Source organism: Primulina huaijiensis, chromosome 2 (assembly GCF_012295235.1).
Source record: "Primulina huaijiensis isolate GDHJ02 chromosome 2, ASM1229523v2, whole genome shotgun sequence".
NCBI classification, from domain to species: Eukaryota; Viridiplantae; Streptophyta; class Magnoliopsida; order Lamiales; family Gesneriaceae; genus Primulina; species Primulina huaijiensis.
The window spans coordinates 1,164,562-1,187,758 of NC_133307.1; the positions used below are offsets into that span (position 1 = coordinate 1,164,562).

At 34.6% G+C, this 23,197-nt stretch overlaps 3 protein-coding genes across 3 annotated transcripts; 2 read left to right on the forward strand and 1 right to left on the reverse strand.

The window, feature by feature from the left end:
• The first annotated feature begins 1,478 nt into the window (after nucleotides 1-1,478).
• LOC140963092 (uncharacterized) lies at nucleotides 1,479-6,051 on the forward strand. The gene is made up of 7 exons (XM_073422328.1): nucleotides 1,479-1,711; nucleotides 2,908-3,037; nucleotides 3,161-3,288; nucleotides 4,299-4,437; nucleotides 4,745-4,859; nucleotides 5,339-5,402; nucleotides 5,581-6,051. The coding sequence occupies exons 1-7, from the start codon at nucleotides 1,544-1,546 to the stop codon at nucleotides 5,881-5,883; spliced, it is 1,047 nt and encodes a 348-aa protein (XP_073278429.1). The 5' UTR covers nucleotides 1,479-1,543; the 3' UTR covers nucleotides 5,884-6,051.
• Nucleotides 6,052-7,060: 1,009 nt separating this feature from the next.
• LOC140963104 (alpha-mannosidase I MNS4) lies at nucleotides 7,061-19,142 on the forward strand. Its single transcript, XM_073422338.1, has 17 exons — nucleotides 7,061-7,290; nucleotides 8,166-8,285; nucleotides 8,386-8,478; nucleotides 9,247-9,333; nucleotides 9,745-9,835; nucleotides 10,320-10,375; nucleotides 10,907-10,979; nucleotides 12,345-12,454; nucleotides 13,110-13,160; nucleotides 14,287-14,375; nucleotides 14,512-14,593; nucleotides 14,696-14,809; nucleotides 15,561-15,640; nucleotides 15,990-16,125; nucleotides 16,748-16,818; nucleotides 17,231-17,474; nucleotides 18,232-19,142. Exons 1-17 carry the CDS (start codon nucleotides 7,174-7,176, stop codon nucleotides 18,526-18,528), a joined length of 1,911 nt encoding a protein of 636 aa, XP_073278439.1. The 5' UTR covers nucleotides 7,061-7,173; the 3' UTR covers nucleotides 18,529-19,142.
• A 1,133-nt stretch (nucleotides 19,143-20,275) lies between these two features.
• On the reverse strand, nucleotides 20,276-22,339 carry LOC140963110 (auxin-responsive protein IAA4). The gene is made up of 4 exons (XM_073422351.1): nucleotides 22,001-22,339; nucleotides 21,586-21,785; nucleotides 21,164-21,263; nucleotides 20,276-20,774 (listed from the first exon to the last, which is right to left on the reverse strand). Exons 1-4 carry the CDS (start codon nucleotides 22,195-22,197, stop codon nucleotides 20,699-20,701), a joined length of 573 nt encoding a protein of 190 aa, XP_073278452.1. The 5' UTR covers nucleotides 22,198-22,339; the 3' UTR covers nucleotides 20,276-20,698.
• Nucleotides 22,340-23,197: the final 858 nt, after the last annotated feature.

The following is a 23,197-nucleotide window of genomic DNA, read 5'->3' on the forward strand; positions in this document are numbered from 1 at the left end:
GAAATATAATCTATAATAAATGTTTTAAAAAACCAAGGAACAAAATGAATTAATCTATTTTGATTTTCACAGTATTTATAAAATTCTGTGACAATATATTCAAATTCTTCTTCAGAGAAACTTTTAAAATACCAATCTCTGAAAGATTTCCATTTGGGTAAATAAAATTCTGCATTGATCTTTGCTCTAGCAAAAGATCCTTTAGTAAAATCAATTTTTGGTTTACTATCCATTAAATAGTAAAATTCATTTCTGAAACAGTATCAGTTTCTTTAACTTTTTGAAAGTTACATTGATGAACAATATTATTTTGATTAATAATTAAATCTTCTGCTGAAGATTCTACTTCTTCTCTTATTTGAGAAGTTGAAGCTCTAGAAGTTTGTGGAATATCCACCATATAATCTAGAGGTGAAATAAAAGAATGACTAGATCTTGATCTAGTATAAACAGAAGAGGGTAATAATCTTCTTTGTTCATTATTAAACTGTATTTAAACAGATCCTTCACTATTTTGAATAACTTGCTGTAAATCTCTATTTATTATAGGATTTCTAGGAACAGCTTGTTCAATTATCCGGTTTTCTGGAAATTCTATTTCTTCCCATTTTATAGATCTACGGGTTGTAATATTAGATATATTAAAATTAGTTTCTATTAGAATTGTTTCATTTAATTTCTTATCAATTCTTTTACACATAGGATTAAGTGTAAATAATGGTTTATAATAAATACGATAACAGATACATATAACTTCTGTACCAGGAGTATAATTATAACCATGAGTTTTAACATTTAATGTTAAAGAGTCTAAGATATTTATATCAGACAAAGATAAAGATAAATTTGGATAAACATCAAAATATACTGGACCATGAGATAAACTAGATTGAATTATTCTCATAAGGGATTGTTTCCAATTCAAATTTCTATTATCTCTTAAAGCTGCTATAAAGCTTTCTGGTAAACCTTCTAAAGTTAAAGGTCTAAAAGCAATTTGTATTAAACCTATATGAATAAATCTGTAATTTTTCCTATAAGGCAAAATATCTTTATTATTCAATATTCTAATAACCATTTCTTCATTATGAAGAGATACTGATGATTCTGTAGTTTTTACTACCTGTTTAAAACCTATTTTTTCAAATGTTCCTAATTTATAGATCATTTTAGATTCTCTCTTAGGAATAGTCCATTTATTTAATAAATCTAAATTTTCAGGTAAATCATATTCTTCATTTAAACTGTTTTTAACAGTTTTTTTCATACTGAAAATATTCATATGAATAAACAGTATTAAATCATCAACCAAAACTATTTCCATGACTCTGATACCATCTGTGGCTTGGAATACAAATTGAATCTGATACGTGACATTGTTTTACCAAATAATAATAATAATATAATAATAATAATAATAATAATAATAATAATAATAATAATAAATAAATAAGAAGGGCTGGCTTTCAAACGACGTCGCGTGGGTCGTACACATGATGGAAAACTTGGCAAAAGGTTGGGGAGTAATTTCGGTATAAAAAAAATGGCACACGGAGGCTACGGTAAGCGCAGAGCCGCTGCCGTCCGAAACACGGCGGGGAACCGGCGGCCTAAAGCCCTCACGGTGGACAAGAAGTCCAAGCCTAAGGGCAAACCCAAATCCGTCTCTCTCAAAACTCAAATTCGCTCCGTTGAACGCATGCTCCGCAGAGTATCAACTCGTCACCCGCTTTCTTCCCACCACACGAGCACGCACAAATTTTTGTTCTTGAATGTATAAGTTTCGTTTTGATTTAAAATGTTACTGGTTGCTGTTGAATTGGTTGCTGGACAAGCCTGTTAGCATAGCGTAAAGCTAGCCGCGTTTGTATTTATTCTTTCCTCGATGCTCGAAGCGGAGCTATAAATTTAGTGCGGCTCTTGTTTTCGAGGTAGAGTTGAGTTTGTTGTAATAGGAAATGAGAAGGTTTAATCCTTGGGAATTTATTCTTCCTCAATTACATTAGATGCTTACGTCTTTCACTCTTGCAGTTCTGAGCTAAATTAGGTTATTAACTAGTCCTAATTTTTTTTTGATCGAGTTCAATTGGATCGGTGTGCATAAACTGGATTGAGTATTTTTGTTATTTTCAAGTGAGTTGAAATTTGTAGCCTATTTTGGACCCCTTGAAGCATTTTTTGTTTTGAAATTTCACATGATTTTTCGATATCCGTCATCACATTCAACTCCTCTGCATCTGTTCTTCGGACTATAGGTGGCCCTAGTAGCTTCGGGTTTTGATATGCACATTATCTTCCAAAGCACGCTCGATACTTGATGTTATGACGGAACAATATTTCTTGTGCGCAGTGCAGTTGGACATAGTAAATGAATTTATATGCTAGTAAAAGAGTGTTTGAGAAGGATAAACAAGTGCTTCCTGGATTTGCATAGATGTTATAGATGCTGAAACTGAAAAGAAAAAGATTTTCTGTGTATGTGTTTTGCAGGCTAAGCATCAGTAGAGGGTTCTGGAATGAAAATTTGGGGTTGGATCTTTTCCAGAGTCTGTTAATCATACATTATTTTGCTTATTTCTCCACGATGTTCATATGTTTTTATGGATCTTATAAAGTTTATAATCATTATGTCCAAGAGAAAGTGCACTGAAATCCGTCTTTTGTTTTTGCCATCTCAGTTTCCTCTACTAATTCCTCAATCTCGTCAGAGTCTCGAGTTTGAAACCAGTCTTCATTGTATTCTCTTTAGAGCATAATTTTCTCTTTAATTGGATTAATTTTTCCACCCCCACTTTTCAATTTCTTTGAGGTTATTAATGGACCAAATTGAATTTGCTGTATTTTGTCATTGGAATTTTTTTATTTTTTTATCTTGATATGATTAACTGAAGATAAACCATTGTGCAGGATTTGCCTCTTGAAGTTAAAGAGGCCCAAGAGAAGAAGTTGGAGGAGCTCAAGAAACAACAGGAGATTCACAATCGTCTTGCTGTGGAACGAAAGATTTTCTTGCGGGACAGAAAGATCAAATTTTTTGGTATGGAGTAATTATGACTATTCTGCATGTTCCTATCTATGTTCAATGTGCCTGACTGGGTACTATACGTGATACTGTAAAGTGTTTGTTGCAATTGACCTGGTCGTTAATTTGTATGTCTAGAGAGAAGAAAAATTGAACGGAGGATAAGACGGTTGGAAAAGCAGCAGCGTGCTTCAGCTGGTCAGGCACAGGAAGCAGAGATTGCTGGGCAACTTTCTAAATTGAAAGAAGATCTTGAATATGTCAGGGTAAGCTGTGGAATCTCTTGCTTTCTATTATTTATGCTCTTGTTTTTTATGTTATATATGAGTATCTAAGTTGGGCGGTATCTTCTTTCTCAGGCATTTTAATGCTTTGTGTTGATCTAAAGTAGTTCAGGATATTTGGTTTTGGTGGTGAACTCAATGTACTGACCTGATCTTCATGTGGCCTTTTAGAGTCATTATATTATTTTAGGTTTATGATGACAAATGGGTTTATCAGGATTATTTATTTTGAAGAATTTAGTATAATTTATTTCCTTTTGGATTTACACCTCTGACTTATATGAACGCCTGCAGTTTTGTTATTTGCATCAATTGTAAATTTCTCTCATCACTTCTTGTATGGTATTACAGCCTTATCACTCAGAAGAGAGAAAAGAGAAACATGTCGTTTCTTATCTCTGGTGTGGCAGAATCAACCATAAGATACTACGGTGTCAGTCAAAAGTTTAGCCATTTGTTTTAATGGTTTATTTTGCCTAAACAGGAAAGAAGCAGGAGGGAAGAAGAAAATTAGTTGGTTGCTATTCATATCCTCCATCACCAATACAAAAGTAACTATGTGGCTGAGTATTAGAGCATTAGTGTCTAGAGAGATATATTGAAAACATGCAATACCCCACTGTTGACATTCAACGACCCCAGAGGCAGCCAAAAGTTTAGCTAGCTTTCTAGTTTTCAAAATAGTTTAGGTAGTGTTCATAATTTCAACTTGATATGTGGTAAAGGTCGACCTTCAAAACCAAGGCTGAATTTTGTCAAATTTGTAAGCACAATCACAATGTGTTAGATGGGCTTGAAATACGTTCTACTTGGGATCTTAACTTGATCACTCTACTGCAGTAATATATAAGCATGATTCTCATAGTACTTTGTAGGTAATTGGGTTTTTGTAGACAGTTCTTCATTTCCAGATCATGTGCATTTTTAGTTTCTATCACATTGGTATTAACTATTTGTTCTTTTTTTTTTCCTTCTCTGTAATTGAATTCTAGTTCTTCCCAAAAACAGAGAAGTATGTTTCATTATTTATGGGAGGTGATGAGACTGAAATTGTAGAAAAAAGAAATGGTTTACGTCAGCAAATTAAGGCCAATTTGATTGCTGCTGCAGCCAGTGGGAAGGATTTGGAAGGTACATATTTTTCCTAGCTCGCACTAGAAAGTTGCTTATGTTTGTTTTTTTGAATTTTGTCGAAGAACCTTAATTTTTGTACCCTTTACTTTCCTGACAAATGTCTTTACATGTCAATGTTGTGAAGTTCCTTGGTTGAAACTTTATAAGGTTTTCCTTTCATAAATTACTTGTCCTAAACGAGTCGTGAACATAAGAATTTTGTTTGTCAGCACCCATAAACAGTTCAAGATATTCTTGTTTTTGTTTCTTTTTATTTTGTGCTTGATGCTTAGAACTTATATTTTTTGCTTGAACTCGGTAACAGAAACAGGGAGCGAGGATGATGGGCTTTTGGACCCAAGCGATGATGATTTCTTCTTAAATGGGAGCTCTAGTGATGATGCTGATGCAGATGATGAGTGGACAGACAAAAGCACAAGGTATCGGGAGAGATTTCTGTTTTGTTCTTCAAAACCGAATATTCTCGTTTGTTGAATCCTGGCTTTGCCAGCCTCCTTATACCTGTTCAGTGATATATAGAATTTGATGCTGGTCTTAAATCCCAGCATTTGAAGTGTTTTTGTTTTTGAAGTACCATAAACAAAATAGTTAGATGTGTTGTATTCATACCGTTTTGGTGGATCATTACGTGATTAAAGCTTGTTTGATAGAAATATCACAAAACCTTTTTATTGGCATATGTACATGAACTCAACTTAAGAGAACGTTATATTAAACTCTTCCAAGTTTGAAATGGAAAATAAAAACCTGCCCATGATGCCGAGGCTGCAGGTAATAATCAGTAATCCTGGACTACCTATTTAACACACACGTCATATCATATTTTTTGATAATGTAGCACATATTCTCTTTTTTATCTCCAAATGAAATCAGGAAACCGTTCCTGTATTTTCTTCAGGGAGCAAGTCTCGAGTGCCTCAGGTAAAGCAGCATCCGGAATGTCAAGTGATGAAAGAAATCAGGTTAGTATTCGAATTCTAAGCTTGCCAATCGTAGTTATTCCATGATCAAATATTTGTTGATGTGTGCAAAAAGCCGATAAATTTTGTTGAGAATTTGAATCGCAGAATAGTTCTAACCAAAGATGTTTACGATTATAGTGTTTGAAAAGGTCATAACTTCTACTTGTTATTAATGCAGAGGCAGATCTCTGCTCGTGCTCTCATGCCACCACCTAGACCATCAAATAAACCGTTTCCTCGTTCCGTTCATAATAAATCAAGATTTACTGGATCTTCAGGAAAGAAGCCATCACACCAGAGAGCCGAACTATCAACCTCTAGCAACACATCTAGCAGCATCAGCAGGCCTTCCTTCAGAAAACGGGGCGACCTGGATTCAACCACTGGCAACAGTGGTAACCAAAGCTCCAACTCTGATGCTCGAAAACCTCGTCGAAAGAGAAGGCCCAAGAAAAAAAAAGCAACCGGCATCATAGTTTAACCATCTAGTACTCAGAGCCTTTGCAATTTTAACTTGAAAAATGTACCTCGTCATTTTATTTCACACAGTCGAATTTGTCTGCTGACTGAGTAGAATATTCGATTTTACATTTAAAATTTTCGGGCTGTTGTTGAATTTGTTGAATTAATTTGGGTCACATAGGGACAACTATGTGGAGATTGTTGTTGCATTCTATCGGTTGAATAGTGAACTATATATAGGTTCAACACGAAATTCAAAGATCCATGAGAGTGTGTGAGCGTGTGTGTGTGTATATATATATTGTTTTTTGTGAAATATCCATGAGTATATTTTATGATAGTCGATTGGTTTCATGGAAAACATATTAGAATACTGATTGGTTTTTAGTAAAAATATTTGTCCACTTGGTCGCCATGATAAACTAATTAATTGGTTTTCCTTTTTTCAAATTTAAAGTATTTATTTAATGAGTATGTCTTTTGTGAGACGGTCTAACGAATCTTTGTCTGTGAGACGGATCAATCTTACCGAGATTCACAATAAAAAGTAATACTCTTAGTGTAAAAAGTAATACTTTTTCATGGATGATCTAATTAAGAGATCCGTCTCACAAAATACGATCCGTGAGATCGGCTCATACAAGTTTTTGCTTTATTTAATTTAAATATTTCTTGAGTTATATTTCTAAAAAAATTCAAACTTTTATTATGTCTACGCATTTTATTTTTATATTATATAATTAAATATGACAAATTCAATAGGGCAAACACAACAAAATCCAAATTCAAGTCAATTGTCCACTACGAATTCATGTTGACTCTAAAAAATAAAGCTAAATTTTGTAGGTCAGTTAGAAGGATTAACTGACCAAAAACCAAGTTTTTACCTATAAAATTTATTCTTCTTTTCTCTTAATATTCAATAATTATTTTAAATGGTATCATTAATAAATTTAATCCGAAAATATTTTTCTCACTTGGAATTAATTGACCTAAAAAGGTTTTAGCTTTAAGCTTGAGTGTAGAATTGATTAGGAATTGGATTTTTTTTGTGTTTAAAAAATTAGAGTGTTTTAAGAATAATTCTTTTATTTATACTTTTTTAAAAAACGGAAAATTTATTTTTCACTGATATTAAAAACACGCTTATCAGATAATCAATACAAGTGAGAGTCGCTATTGACTTTTTGCACGATTTTAGCTCCGACAGTGATTCGGTTCAGTTTCGAAGTATTCGTCGGGTATATCGATCCCCCCTTCTCTCTCTCACAGCCCCGAACTCAGACAAACAACGCGCACACAGAGATCTATGGAAGTCTCGAAGAAACCCATTTTGTTGGTTTTACTATTGTTTTCTGGGTATTTTGCATTTGAAGTTCTCTCTGAAGGTGTCACCAAGGAGGAGGCGAAGCAGCTCAGAGATGAGGTACACTGCAAGTTTACGTCAATGGTGGAAATTAAGAAATGTTGGATGAATTCCTTTTAATGATGGAGTCACAATCATCCGGTGATCGTATCATGGATCATTTGTTCTTTTCTCTGAGTTTTTTTGGATTTTTTTGTGTTATTGGAGATGTTTCTATGCTTTAAGGCTGTAATGAACTGAATGGCAGATAATTTAGCTGCTGGGGATACCCAAGAATTTAATGGAGAGGCGATTTTATTTTCTTTTTTTAAATGCATCAGTTGTGTTTTCAAGGCCAGCTGGGTTCCTCATTGTTAGGTGGGATGGATCACGATATGTTTATATATCCAGTGCTGCTTTATATCATGCATCGGAATAGAGAAAATCATGGTTCTCTGTTTGGTTCCGAAACTGAGCCCCTTCTTTCTTGGGGATTTGGAGGATGAGAACAGGGATGATAATGTAATTCCTTTAAATTTGCTGGATAACTTTATGGCATTGATATCCTAGTATTTAACTTACAACTTACAAAAACTGTGGGTATCGTCTGATATGTTTATCCTGAGATTAGATGAAGTCAGAATGTGATAGGATATAGTTTCTACTTCACTTTTTGTTCATGAAAACTTAATGATATATTTAAAAAAAAGAAAACTGTGATTGATTTGGATTTCCCCGTCAAGATAAATCTCAGACTCTATTGAGAATCAATAATATATGGTTGTACGGCCGTGATTTTTTCAAGTGAACAAGAATGGATGGAATTATGCAATTTTAATGGTACAATTTTAGTTCTTTCCATTGATTTAAGAGTATTCTAGTATAACTGCTCTTTTCTTTTCGCACAAGTTAAAAGTATGTCCTTTTGATGGTGAACCTTTTTGCGTGTAATTTAGGTGCGTGAAATGTTTTATCATGCATTTGATGGGTACATGAAGCATGCATTTCCTCGTGATGAATTGAAACCTTTATCATGTGGTGGGGAAGATACTCTTGGAGGATATGCTTTAACATTGGTGAGATTCACTGCCATTAATCTGTTTAATGACTGTTATTTTTCTTAGTTACAGTTATCAATCTTTTTTAGTAATTCTGCTGGAATGTTTGCCTGCTCAGATTGATTCACTAGACACACTGGCTTTGCTTGGTGATCAAGAACGCTTCTCAGCATCTGTTGAATGGATTGGTAAAAATCTACGGTTTGATATTGTGAGTATGGACTTCATGTTCGTTTTATGTGGAAATGAACTTCGAAATATCTACCTGGTCTGGTTTCACGTCACTTTATTGTGATAATAAGGTTCAGTGTATTATTGCTAATTATTCTCCTTGCCCTGCTAGAGATAAGACACATGCCTATAATGCACCCATTTCTGGAATACATAAGAATATATATTACTCTGTTGTTCTACTGGTTTGTTATGACGTAAATTGGTTATAACGATGTAATCTTTCTAATCAGCCCGCCAGATTTATTCTTATGTTTTTCGATAGTAAAATGGAAAACAAACTGCACGAACATATTATTCTTTTATTGCTGTGAACTGTTAATTTAATGAGACGTGACTTGACATGGTTCATGCATTTGGCGAAATCAAATGACTGTGAGAAGTAGTAAGTTTATTGTGAAATGGGGCTCTGCTTTTCATTTCTGGCACTTGAATAGTCTGTGACTTCTCAGGTGGAACTAGTTAACTTGAAAACTTAGAACACCTTGGAAGCAAAGAACCACTGTTAAACCTTATTATCAAATGACTATATTCAAGGAAAATGCAACATCTAGAACCAGACCTTAAAGTGGTATAACACTGATAAGATGAACCATTACTTAACTTAGTTTATTCATATATATTACGTATACATTGTCTTCTTGTTGTTCGAAAGTGTCTGGATGGGTGAAGCGTTAAAAAATTGTAGGTGTCATTTTGGTTTAAGTGGTTTATCTCTCCAACTAAATTTTTTTGCTTTGTATTGCAGAATAAGACTGTTTCCATCTTTGAAACTACTATAAGGATACTTGGAGGTTTATTGTCTGCTCATCTCCTTGCAAGTGATTATAATACGGTATAACATAATGCTATCAACACCTTTTGTGCTACTATTTGATGAAAATTTTAAAATTTACCTTTTGCTTTAAATTATTGGTTGTTTATCCTTTTATATCTAATTAGTTTCTGGTGTCATTTAAGCTAGCAAGTGTCTGTTTTCCCATTTTAAGTAGCTAATGCAGTTACCTCAAAGCCTTTAGGAAATCAAGTTATGTAGGTCACATCCAACTTCAAAAGTTTTGTTGTATCTATGCTTTTATTTTTTTGTGAAGCAAGTGTTGATGGGTCTTTGCCAACTGCATTATTTAATCCTAAGCCTGATAAAAATTATTGGAGAACTCTTGTTCATCCCTGGAGATTTTAAAATGACCGTGCTAGTTCAAGCTCAATACTTCAGAATTTATGAATGCTGATTTTGAACTTCTAGGGCATGAGGATACCTTCATATGATGATGAGCTACTTCGCTTAGCAGAGGATTTAGGTCGCAGGATGTTACCTGCTTTTGATACTCCTACAGGTACAATTTGATAGTTTTGCAAATTTTGAGAACCAATTTATTGTTAAAAACTGTATTCACATGAATTTATTGTTCCTCTATAAAACTCTACGCATTTTTTTCTGGTAGCATTCTGAACTTCGGTAAGTTATGAATAAATATACACCTAATTGCTTACTATTTTTTAGGGTATAATTAGAAACTGAAAAAGTTTTGTCGGTCAACTGTTTTGAAAAACCAGTTAAAAAAATAATATTCATCATTTGTCTTATCAATTAAGAACATGCTATCCTTGCTTTTTTCCCATCAGCTTGTTAGAACGATTGCAATTTTGCATATTTTTCATCTTAACGAAACATATCAGTGGTTGAAACAAGTGATTAAATTGGAAAGTTAACACAAACAAACATGTCATTAACTTCATTTATATTTAGTTAATGAATATGCAACCTTTTCTTATAGGTTTTTGTGGTCTTCTGACTATTAATTGTTATTTTTGTGGCAGGGATTCCTTTTGGATCAGTAAACCTATTGCTCGGTGTTGATGAAAACGAAAGCAAGGCAAAGCTTCTTTGTATTCTCTTTTCCCTCTTCAAGTACTATTTACTTCCATTATTAGTAATAAAACTATAAGAAATAATATATAATGATCGATTTGTGGTATTTAAACTTTTGTGGGTATTTTAATACACTTAATTTTGCTCAAAATCAACTTTAACTTGAAAATGAGGAATTTGAAATCCGTGGGAAAATTACCCATACAATTTGAATGTTTCCATGATAAGAATTTGAAACCCAAAAATCCATCAAATGTTGGTCGAATGCAATGTTAAATACCATGGAATTTTTTACGCCGTGTATTCTCAACCAGACAATGGGAAGTTCCAATCGTGATACCATATCTTCCTCTATATTCTGAGATCGTGTGATTATACACAGTGAATAATTGATGATGATCTGACTGCTGGGAGACCAAGTTTGTTGAGTAGAACTGATTCATTTATGATGATTTTATTTTCTCGCTCGTCTCTGCATATCTTTTTTGTATAAAACGAAAATTATTTACTAATTTTGAAGATCATATGTGCGTAGATAACATCAACAGCTGGTGGTGGAACCCTGACATTAGAGTTTGGGGTGCTCAGCCGCCTGACATATGATCCCAGTAAGTATTGAAATGATTTTTGAATATTATTATCAAGTTCTGTTTACTTTTATCAGTATTTCTTACGCATGTGTTGTATTAATTATTATCAAAGAATATCCTGTCATGAAAGTGCAATTTGTCTCATATGAGAGAAGCGAATTCAAATATTCTCCGAGAAGATTACGTAATGAGAACATTTCTAGGGGTTGCTCTTTGACATTGTCTAAAGAGGCAGTGGACTAGAATCTTTTTTGTTATCTAATTATCTTACTTTGTAGTTCATGTTGAGGTTTCTATATTATGCACCATAAAACATTTACAACCTGCGACCTTTGAATAAACAAAAACATGTTTGATGTGGTCACTATAATAAAAAGTTTATCCAACAAGATGATTCAGTTTAATGCCTTTTCACCAGAATTCGATGTGTTTTTTTTTTGATAAGAAACATATCATATTAATTGATTGAAAAATGGTGAGTACAAGCAGCGGATAAGAAATCCGCTAAGCCAAAGTAGTTTTGTCAAAGAAATTAAAAACAATCTACAACACCACCATCAATAGAAAACAAAATTCCAATCCCTGGATAAGTCTGAGACACTGAGATGTTCATATTCCGGCTGTATCTTCGACCAACTCGCAACCCTGAATTTAATTTTATCCCACACTTCGTCGACCGACTTCGACTTCTCTTCAAATATTCGTGTATTCCTTTCCAACCAAATGGACCATAATATGCAATGGACGATGATAAACCAGAACCGCATATGTTTCCTCCCTTTCTGTAAGCTCGGTTCTCCAATATACATATCCTTTGCCTTATCCGGGAAAGCCCATACCAAATCCAAAGCTTTGAAAGCCTTTAGCCAAATCTGTGAAGAGAAAGGGCAATGAAGAAATAAATGATCCTGACTTTCCTCATTCCTATGACACAAACAACACCAATGAGGGCTTAATACACAAGCTGGCCGTCTTCTTTGCACCACGTCACAAGTCTGCAACTTCTCCAACGCCACAATCCACGAAAATACTTGAACCTTCTACGGGACAGGTATTTTCTAGATATTGTAACAATAAATGAATGGAATAGAACTAGGAGAAGGAAAGAAAGAGTTATAAAAAGATTTAACAGAAAACAGCCCTGAAGAATCCCCAACCAAATTCTAAAATCCTCAACACCTCTCTCCAACCGAACATTCTGTAGAACCCCTAAAAGATTGGTGAACTCACTCTCTTCTCTCTCATACAAATTCCTTCTAAACCGGACATCCCAATGATGTGTTTTTATCTCTTTTAGAAAAGCTCAACCTGCTACCATGTAATACTGCAAGGAAATTTTAATATTTTCTTACACTTCCCCGCTGTCCTTCATGGTAAATGCAGTTTTTGAGCAAGTCACAAAAAATGCTGTTCGAGGACTTTGGTCTCGTCGTTCAAGGATTAATTTAGTTGGTGCTCATATAGATGTTTTTTCTGGTGAATGGACTCAGAAGGTTAGTTTTTCAACGTGATAGCTATAAAAAGGAGATGGATGTTTCATTCTGTGGTTCATGTCTTACCATGCTTGGTTATTTATTTCGGACATAATGATTTCATTTTTTGTTCTATTAATTATGCAATTCTTTTCTTCCTTTGCAATTTTTTCTTTATTCATTGTGCTATAAGGGTGTTATCATCTGAGAGATTGTTATGGGCTTGGGCTTTTGGGTAATAGTTTGTTTGGGTTTATGGGCAATAGTGGGCTGGATCCAAATGGATTTAGTTATTTTGTACGTGTCAAGAATAAAATGGGGTAGATTTGAATTTTATGACAGTTTTTGCTAGCCAATGCTAGGGTAGAGGGAAGATGTTCTGTTATGAATATTTTCTGCTCTCAGAGGCCGTTCTTCTCGTGAAGATTGGTCATTTTCTTTATAGATCTTAACAATTAATATTCTCTTTTATTATTGGTTTTGTTGTAGTTTTGTGGATTGAGACGTAATAGAGATGATGCCTTATTCTTTCTTTGATTTATTTATATTGGAGAACCTTCCTTGTTGATATTTAAGTATTTTTGTGTAAGTGAAGTATGTAAGGTATATTAACTTAATTCGGTAACTTTTAAGGGATAGTGGAGTTGGTAAACTGCAATTGTTTGTTGGGTTGCAGGATGCGGGAATCGGGACAAGTATAGACTCTTTCTATGAATATCTATTAAAGGTGAGTCCTGTTAGAATTATGTCGAGAACTTTCTGTATTTCATACGGATCTCTTTTGTTTTCCATTTATTCTTTTTATGTATTATGTCTCCTGGTAATATTGAGGATGACCTTTTAAATGTTACAAAAGTTTTCCTGGAACATTTTTCTTGCATTTCAGATGTTTGATAATATTGATGTTTATTTTTCTACTTGTTCTAACTTCCAATGTATAATGGGCTGTTCAAAGCTTTTGGTGTCGATTTGGTCACCAAATTGCTAAAATCCAACTACTAGCATTCCTTATTATATATGATGTGACCATTGTGGCTGCTTTAGAACGCATATTAATTTCCACTCCCTGTCTTGGCTTATAAAAACGTCATGAGGCCTTACTAAAACTCATTAGATTACGATCGACAACCTGATCTTGTCAAATAGCATATGACCAATATAACATAGGACTTCTCTTGTAACCCTTGAACACCCTCAATCATGTTTACTGTTAAGGCAACTTGAACTTATCTTTCATCAGAGAATCGGACCATAGACTTAGCAGACAACCTGCCTTTATGTGGATTATCCATCCTTTCATTTGAAGATTCATCGAGGAGCATCAGAGAATCGGACCATAGAGTTAGCAGACAACCTGCCTTTATGTGGATTATCCATCCTTTCATTTGAAGATTCATCGAGGAGGCATGTAATTCAAACAAGTCTTCCATACTTTAATTTCACGCTGGAATACCACATCAGCTTTAGAGATTTGACCTAGGTTATGTTAGAATTGATGAATTTTGAAATTATGGAATTCAAATCCATAATTTCAAATTCCTTGACTTGTTTGGATATAATAAATTTAAGTGAATTTCAAATCCTCTCTATGTAAAGTTTTGTATTTTCAGTAGTAATTCTACTAGAATTCAAATACACCCCAGATGAACCTAGATATACATCATTTAAAATCCATTCTTCAAATCATTTCCCAAAACAAATAATTCTTTCAAAGTGCAACTCAAGTTAACGTTCCTTTAATTATGTTCTAGATATTTACTTCATGATATATATATTGTATTTTGGCAAAACTTATTTTGTGGGATATGCAAATTGTTTTACCACCCCTTTAATCATCGTTGAGTTGGCTTCAGGCTTATTTGTTGTTTGGTGATGAAGAGTATCTTTTCATCTTCCAAGAAGCTTATAGGGCTGCAATGCACTATCTTTATAATGATCCATGGTATGTAAATTCATGTACCAACTGCCTCTAGTTACTTATTATTCCAGATGTATTCAAACATTTGCCTTTTTTCTTTTAATTTTTGCTGCTTTTTTCACATTACAAATGTTCTGGTGATGTTTTTTATTGTATGTAGGTATGTAGAGGTCAACATGAATTCCGCAGCCCTTGTCTGGCCCTTATTTAATAGCCTTCAGGCATTTTGGCCTGGACTTCAGGTGTTTTTTTATTGTTAAACTTTATATCTTGTCGTTTTATCATGGAGTCATGCAAGTTCTACTTTTATGAGTAAGTTGAACAGTTCACAATGCTTCTTGAAGGTTCTAGCTGGGGATATTGAGCCTGCAATTAAAACACATGCTGCCTTTTTCAGTGTCTGGAAACGTTATGGTTTCACTCCAGAAGGTTTCAATCTGGCCACTTTCAATGTTCAGGTTGGCTGATTATTGTTATCATTTTGTTCGTCTGTGTTAATCCAAGGATTTGCGCTTCCCCATTTCCATTTTATTTGCTCGAATTTTGTTAATTTGTCATTTTACCAGAGTGAAACACCTACAGACCGTTGAACTTGCAAATCCTTATTTATGTCAGTTGACATTTAGTTTGGACCGTGGAGACAGGAGTTTGTGAACATATAACTTTGTGACACCGGTTGCTAAGATGAATAGCTACCGTGCTAAAATAACATAAAAAATAATGAAATTCTTGCACTGACCCCAGATGAGTTAGAGGATTCTTCCTGTTGCTGGCCACCTCTACCCCTTAACAGCAGTCCACCCCAGCCCTCAAATTGAGAAAGAAAGAAAGAGATTATTAGGCATGGAAAGCTCTATGTTTGACTTAGATCTAAAAACTTGTCTTTGTGTCAACACTCATCTACGTTTCATATTCATTAGACGACAAGTTAATTGAGAACTTTTTCAATAAAATGCATCTTCAATTGCTTGTAAATTTGATTGCTACCCACAGGAATTACCTGCGTAGGTTGTTTGGCTGATGAATTATTAATAAGGGCATCTAATAAATGTGGTGCATTGATGTCTGTCACGTAGCAAGATAAGGTTTAGTGAATTTTGAAATGACCAAAGTGCTCCTGTAGAGCACTTAGCTGTAAATGGTAACAATTGTTTTTCAGTTTTGTTCCTCTATTATGATTTTTCATCATTTGTTATTCTTTCATCTCAGCAAGGTCAGAAAAGCTATCCACTGCGCCCGGAACTTATAGAAAGCACATATTGGCTGTATAAAGCTACCCGAAATCCCAGGTTGTATTCGATTTTATGAAGAATCCACTAATGTCACTCACCCACGCACAAAACATCTTTTGCTGAAACATTTTCTTGTTTTTGAGTGAAACAGAACCTACAAGGATGGTTTCACCATATTTGGGTCTCCTTTTTGCATATTCTTTGTATCCTATAGAATTTTTTTGTGGGCCATCGGCCACATAAGTACAAACCACATATCTTGGAACATAGACACTAAATAAGTGGTTTTTGCATTTGCCTCTGGTGCTCTGAGGTTGTATGTTCCCATTTTTTAGCTCAATTCTCCTCGTGTTTCATTTTAATTTCCCAATGTGTTTAAGATATGACTTTTGTCAAAACTGCTCAGTTTTCTTGACGCGGGACGTGACATACTAGCAAGCTTGCAGTATGGGGCTCGATGCACTTGTGGATATTGTCATATATCGGATGTAGAATTTCACCAGCAGGAAGATCACATGGAAAGCTTCTTTTTGGCTGAGACTGTAAGTTCTTTGAGTCTCCTTTACAAGTCTGACATTCTTTAACATGTTCATCTATCACCTCTAATACCTTCGCCTTGACTCCTTGCTTAGTTGAGACTCTATAGGCTCCTTTTGATATTATATAGAACCATATTTGTTAATTTTCAAATCTGATAGTTGGAAATAATACTGCAAAGGAAAATTGGTATCGGTATGTAGTTTCTGCAACTGGCATGAATATTTTAGGAAAACATCAACGACTACTGGCTTCTTCATTGGAAACTAATATGAGGCATTATAAAGAATTAACTGGTGAGTTGGACGTTCAAGATATAAAAACTCGATGATTTGAAGTATGATACCATTTGGACCTATTCATCTTGTCAACAGACCACTCAGTGGCTGTATACATACTCTTTTTGTATGATCTTGTGGAGTCTTGTCCTCTAACTACTTAGACTTTCAAAGATACATGCATTTGGTTCTGCACCGCTTTCAGTTTTGTTACTTTTTAATTTTATTGAGTTCCTCTTCTAAGTCACATGATTTTATTTCTCTCTCTCTTTCTCTCTCTTCTTTCCTCTCTGGCTGACTTGTGCATTTGATCGTGATATCTCACTCAATTTTGTATGAACTAATTCAGGTAAAATATTTGTGGCTGCTATTTGATCTAGCAGCTGGTCCAAATAACTTGGTTGAAACTGGCCCATACAAGTGAGTTGCTTTTGTTATCTGTTATGTTTCATCAAATAAGTTAATTGAATAGAAATTTGTGTGAAGCATAAAATTAAAGGTTAAGTATGCTAACATAGTAGCAAATGTTAAACCTTCCCGTGCTTTTACTCTTAGACCATAGATAATTGATGAAACAAAAAAAAAGATTTTAGCCTGCTTCAAGCCAATAACTCGGTGATAATCATATGAGTGGACAGAGTTATTGGCTTAAAGCAGGCTAAAATCTTCTTTTGTTTCATCAATTATAGCTCCTTCGTGGAATATGTTTATATTTCTCGGCACTTGTACTGTGTTATTCTTTTTCTTTTTTTATCCCAATTAGTATAACTTTGTATTAATTTCTCTGCCTCCCTATCTCAACCATAATTGCCCGGAATCTCAACATTTACAGATACATCTTTAGCACGGAAGGCCACTTACTTCCTGCAACTCCTCAAATTTCATTGGTGACTGAACATTGTTCATACATTGGAGCATACTGCAGAAGCGGAAACCCGAGGCAGGAAACATACCCTTCACACATTTCCAAGGACTCTAGGGATAGAAATCAAAGCGAATCCTACACAGTCTTGGACTCCCCCGATTTTTTACCACATGCCAATTTACAAAGATCACACTTCTCCGGATTGATGAAGGTTAGGATGAAGTATCATATGCTAAATATCCAGAGTATGTATGGCTCGTGCTCTGGCTTAACCTCACTTTCATGAGAACTCTGTATGATATGTTTAGTTGTATTCAGTTAGACATGCCTAAGAAGGCTGTCCGGTATCCTTGGAGAAGTTATGTGTTTCCTGTTAGGGGCTTAAATGTATTGGGCCAAAGTCAACTTACAGTCATGGAGAGAATTCTAGAAGCAATAACTTGGGGAAGGGGGAAGGGTAATATAAGACCAGGGAGTTGTTTTGAGTTAGCCATTCAGTTATTTTATTTGTTGGTTGTTGTGACTAGCTTAGCTAGGGAATACTAGCTCTTGCTAGGATTTTTGTGTACAAGTTTAACTCTGGGAAAACATATCAGTTCTATTTGCATATAATTTCAGTTTCTGATATTGTGGTTGCAACGTTTTCATACTTGGTTTATTAATTATACATTTCTTCATTTTAGATACAGACCTTTTGAGCATAGAGTTTCCCTGGAATGCTTCACAAATCATAATGATGTAGCATGTTGCCAATTTTGTCTTATGTTGGTCCTTCTGCTGTAATCCAAAAATGTTGTTTCATCAAACGTATAGAGTAATGATGCAAAAATCCTTGTAATCAGGGAAACCAAGTGCTTTGTTTCAAACATTATTTATGTAGATTGGAGAATTCTTTTGCTAACTTGCTAAAAAAATTAAAGTTTTTTTCCTGGACTGGAGATTTTTTTACCAAGTCTTGTCATTTGCAGGGGTATTGTCCAGGACTAACTCATGGGCAGAGATTTGGCATATCGTACTTTACTTCTGATACCAATATTGAGAATGAGCCAGCAAGCTCAACACAGACTTCATTGATTCTGAATTCAACCATTATAGTGGTTTCAGATCCCATTACTGTGTCCCCAGATTCTGAAGTTAACAAGGATCCTGGCATTCTCCAGGACCTGGAGGATGATCCAAACCAAGAACTGAAGGAGGATCCCAGAGTTCCTCAACTGGACGATGATACGGCAGAAGAGAGTAATGAAGAACGTGTAAAAGAGTGAGATTCGCTGAAGGTAAATTTTATAATCCTGAGAGCTGTTCATTTTCTCACAAGGATTGAAAGTGCTTTGGAAGTCAATTTGAAGCTTCAGGCCATCAGCCAGGGTCGAGTTTGGAGACACCTCGGAAGGCTCAAGTTATTTGACCTCCTTAATATTTCTCTTCATGCACTTGGGAGGAAAGGTTTGCATAGCTGAATACGAACTACACGATTCCTGTTAGATATGGATTACTGACTGAATTTTAATCTCTGGTTAAGGTTATACATAACTTGTTCCATAGCAATTTTTAGAGATGTTTTTAGAGGACTCGTTCAGTGCTTCTAGCGTTGACATGCTCATGGAGTATGAATAGGATGTTACAAGGTGAGGCAATCTTACCAATTTATCCCGTCTAACATTTAGCATCAAGTGAAGGACTAGCTCTATTTAATTTTTGAGGAATCATGGAGCTGCAAGCTCAGACAGTTTCGTACAAATATTTGCGGGTATGGAACTGCAAGTTTAAATGGCTTGCAGTGTTCTTCCTTATATGGCAATTGATTCATATGGGACTTGTTACTTTGTTTGAAAACGTTGCATTTCATGCAGTATATGAAAAACTTATTTTTCCGTTACTTTCTAAACTGAGCGTCTATTCAATCTTATTTGTCTCTTGGATTGTTTGTTTTGAAATACGAGTCAGATATGCATTTATGCGAGCCAGGGTTGGAGCTGCCTTGAGTTCTCAGGTCAAGTTTGAGTTTTCTTTACAGTGAAAGCATATTCTGGTCTGGTGGTTAAACGATCGAGGTAAATAGGTTTAGTCATTTCGAGCATTCTTTATAAACGCTTCGGAAATGTAGAATTGAAGGCAGGGAAAAGAAAAGAAACAAAAATGTCGCTCTTGATGGAGTATTTGAAGGAATGATTTCAAGTGACTCGAAATTAAGATGGATTTGAAATCTACTACAATGATCTAAAAAATAATACATTGTTACGTGGATTGACCCAAAGAAAACGATGAATATATTGCATGTATTTGTAAGTTCGATGAATGTATTCAAAATATGTTTCTTCCATAACATTAACAGGAACTAAGAATATACTCAAAAACATACAAAACAACAGAACATTACAAATATATAATATATTTCGATTCTGGCAAAATCATAAATATTTTTGCGGAGTCTGTGTCTGGATGATAAGTATATAAAATTGGCACTGAGGTTCATTGAATCTACATGATAATATATAAAAATGTAACATTGGCTTTCGTTAAACGTTCTAGTAATTCGTTGAAAATTCAACATCCACGAGGCAACCAGACAAAAACTTGTTTGAGATGGTCTCACGGATCGTATTTTGTGAGACGGATCTCTTATTTATGTCATCCATGAAAAAATATTATTTTTTATGCTAAGAGTATTACTTTTTATTGTGAATATCGGTAGGTTGATCCGTCTCACATATAAAGATTCGTGAGACCGTCTCACAAGAGACCTACTCAAAGAACAAATATTAATTCGTCGCCACAAAAGATTCCTACATACACGAGATATTGGACTTATCGACTGAATAATTTATTTTGCCTATTTGAATATCATCATACCTTGATAGATATCATTACAAAATTATCGACGCACTTCCCGAAATCCAACAATGGAGCTCATCATATTCACATGTGCCCAACACAATGCAAATATGCAATGAAAATTTTAGCCATCTTGCTTTCGATCAAGTAGAATGCAAAAAAAATTATGAGAACAAATATTCTTGAACATATGTAATTCCTTGAAAAGCAAATAAGTCTCCAAATGGATTTATTATTACAAGTAAAATGTCCATACACTGGATACTACTAAAAACCACCGTAGTTTCTTTTACAGTTTTCGTGTAGCCCACATATACATAAACCTAGTGAATTCATGGGGGGAAAAACAGAAAAAAACATGAAGGAATTATATCTTCCTCGGATACATTTCGATCACTTCCTATTTTCGCAGTCCAGATCTTCTATTACAAATGATATTTCCATCTAGGATTTCACGTATGCATATGCACGATTGTCAAAAACATCTTCAGAACCGATTCACCAGGCATGACGAGTATATATATAGAACAGGAGATGGGAGTATAATCATCTAACAGATGATCCCAAGATCCTTAATAACCCATGGAAACAGTGTTTAGCTCACGCACCGCAACCCAAACCTCGAGCTTCTGATCCCTTCATGATTCTCAGTCTCTTACAAGATGAGATGAACATCCTGCAAAAAATCCATCCAAACAAGTTATATAGGTATAGTTATTGATAATGGATGTAATGTACATGTTCAACAAACGCATGCTATGCTGGGGTGCGTATCCAAGGTTTTAGACGAGCATGTGGGAGAAGGATTTCATGTGTCAGGGGAGGACGAAAGCTCAGATCATATTTGAAAAGATCATAGAAAAAAAAAGACATAAATTATTTGCAGTAATCCATGTATTGTTTTCACCCGCCTCTCATAAAAAAGCTACGTCACCACTATATAACATAGTTTAACATCCGGATTCCATATAATACATCTCTTCGAAATTGTAAGTTTTGGTCCAAACCATCCCTCTATCCGTCTTTAAGTAAATAAAGAGGTCGAAATTAGAGCAGAGGACTTACTCCCATGGAACATCTCCAACAAGCATCAAGTCACCATCTTTATCTTCATAAGCAGGTGCATATTCAGATCCATTATAACCTTCTCTCTCTGAGTATTCACCTGATGATCACCAAAAGTATAGACAGATCCCTCGTTACAAATTTCCCCAAGAATCAAGAAACTTAAAAAATACTCGAACTTGCAAACAGTATGTATACAACAAATAACTACAGCCGCTCACCTTAAAAGATTTTAACTTTTTCTACAAATACATTAGATTAGCATCTTTAACTAACCAAAATTTCAAAGATCATATCTAATCTAACATAATAAAAAGAATAAGCTTACTTTCATTTATCATCATCAACTAAATTCCCTACTTCCCAGAGCCACTATTCTATGTAAAAAAAACGAAAACTCTTAAACAAATGTAAATCCCTACCTATGGTGAACTTGAACATGCTTTCCAGGGCTTTAAGCAGCTCAGAATATCCATTGTAAACCTTCAAATCAATCTTTCTAAGAAAAGGAGCTCCATCCATGCTAACTTTCACATAAATCCCAGTTTCAGATTCCGTCTTATTTGGCCGGAGATTATTCTTCTGGTAGGATCTCACCGGCGGCCACCCCACAATCTGTGCCCTGTCATCAAATACCAGTTAATTCACAAGCCATTTGCAGATTTTATGTGCTTGAGCGATTTTTTTCCCTTAAAACATATAAGAATTACTGTCAAAATATCAATTATCTTCCCATCATCTAATTCTTAAGCATTAAAAAATTTGTGCTTAATATCTAAAATTTCCAAGCCATTCGATGAACACGAAAAGAAAGAGGAAGTTGAGTGAGTTTCTTACTTGGGTGGCTGCACAGTAACAGGGTCGCCGGACTTTGCCGCGGAATCGCCGTTGAATCCAATCTTCTCGACAGATTCAGGCGAGGCTCGCTTGTTGTTCTTAGCAGTGTAAGATTCATCTGTTCCAGGTAACCCCAATCTCAGCTCAGTTGCCTCCAAATTTAGATCATTTACATCGCCCTTTAAAACACCTTCCATTCCCGCAGATTTTGCTCAAAATTCAAGAAATTTGGATCCCTTTTCGTCTCAAGATCCGTAATACGCTCTGAGTAATGTTTCTTTGGAGATTCCGAAAGAAAACGTGTCGCGCCGAGTTAGGAAAATGAATGGTGTTTTTATAGGTCAAGAAAGCTAAGACATCTCCGATTTCAACTCTTTTCTTTACAGTAATTTTATTATTAGTTTTGCAAATAAAAAATTCCACAAAGATTATTTATTTTTCTGGGAGAATGGGTTATTTAAAATGAGGGGTACTCTTGTGAGACGATCTCACGAATATTTATTAGTGAAATAGATCAATCCTACCGATATTCACAATAAAAAATAATACTTTTAGCATAAAAAGTAATATTTTTTCATGGATGACTAAAATAAGAGATCTGTCTCACAAAATACGATCCGTGAGACTGTCTCACACAAGTTCTTGCCATTTAAATTTTCAAACCAACAACAATTTAAGGCTTTCTAGCATAATTTTTCGAGCGAAACACATTAAAAGATCGACACTTTGTTAAAAGTTAAAAAAATACAACTCGAATTTTTTAAACTGGTCAACATATTTAAGTTGATCTCTGCAAATAAGTAGTAACTTATCAACACATAAGTGCGGTGTTATTTACTTGATTAACGTGAATTTTAAACTATTACGTTAGTTCAGAGATTTACCGCATTCATTAAAAAAATTGATTGTTGATTTTCATGTCATAAATATATATATATATATATATATATATATATACACACACATGTATGTATAATAGCAATAATCTTTAAATAATAATAATAATAATATAAAAAATTGATGTGAAAAAAATATAAATAATGGCATCGTTTGTGGGAATCTTTGTGAAAAAATGTCTGCAGCATGGAGGCATGAAGGGGACATGATAGGGACAAGCCTACACTTTCTTTAGAGAAATCAAAGATGTGCACGATCAAGATTTTTACCATCTAAAAACAATATAGGGCATTTTTTATT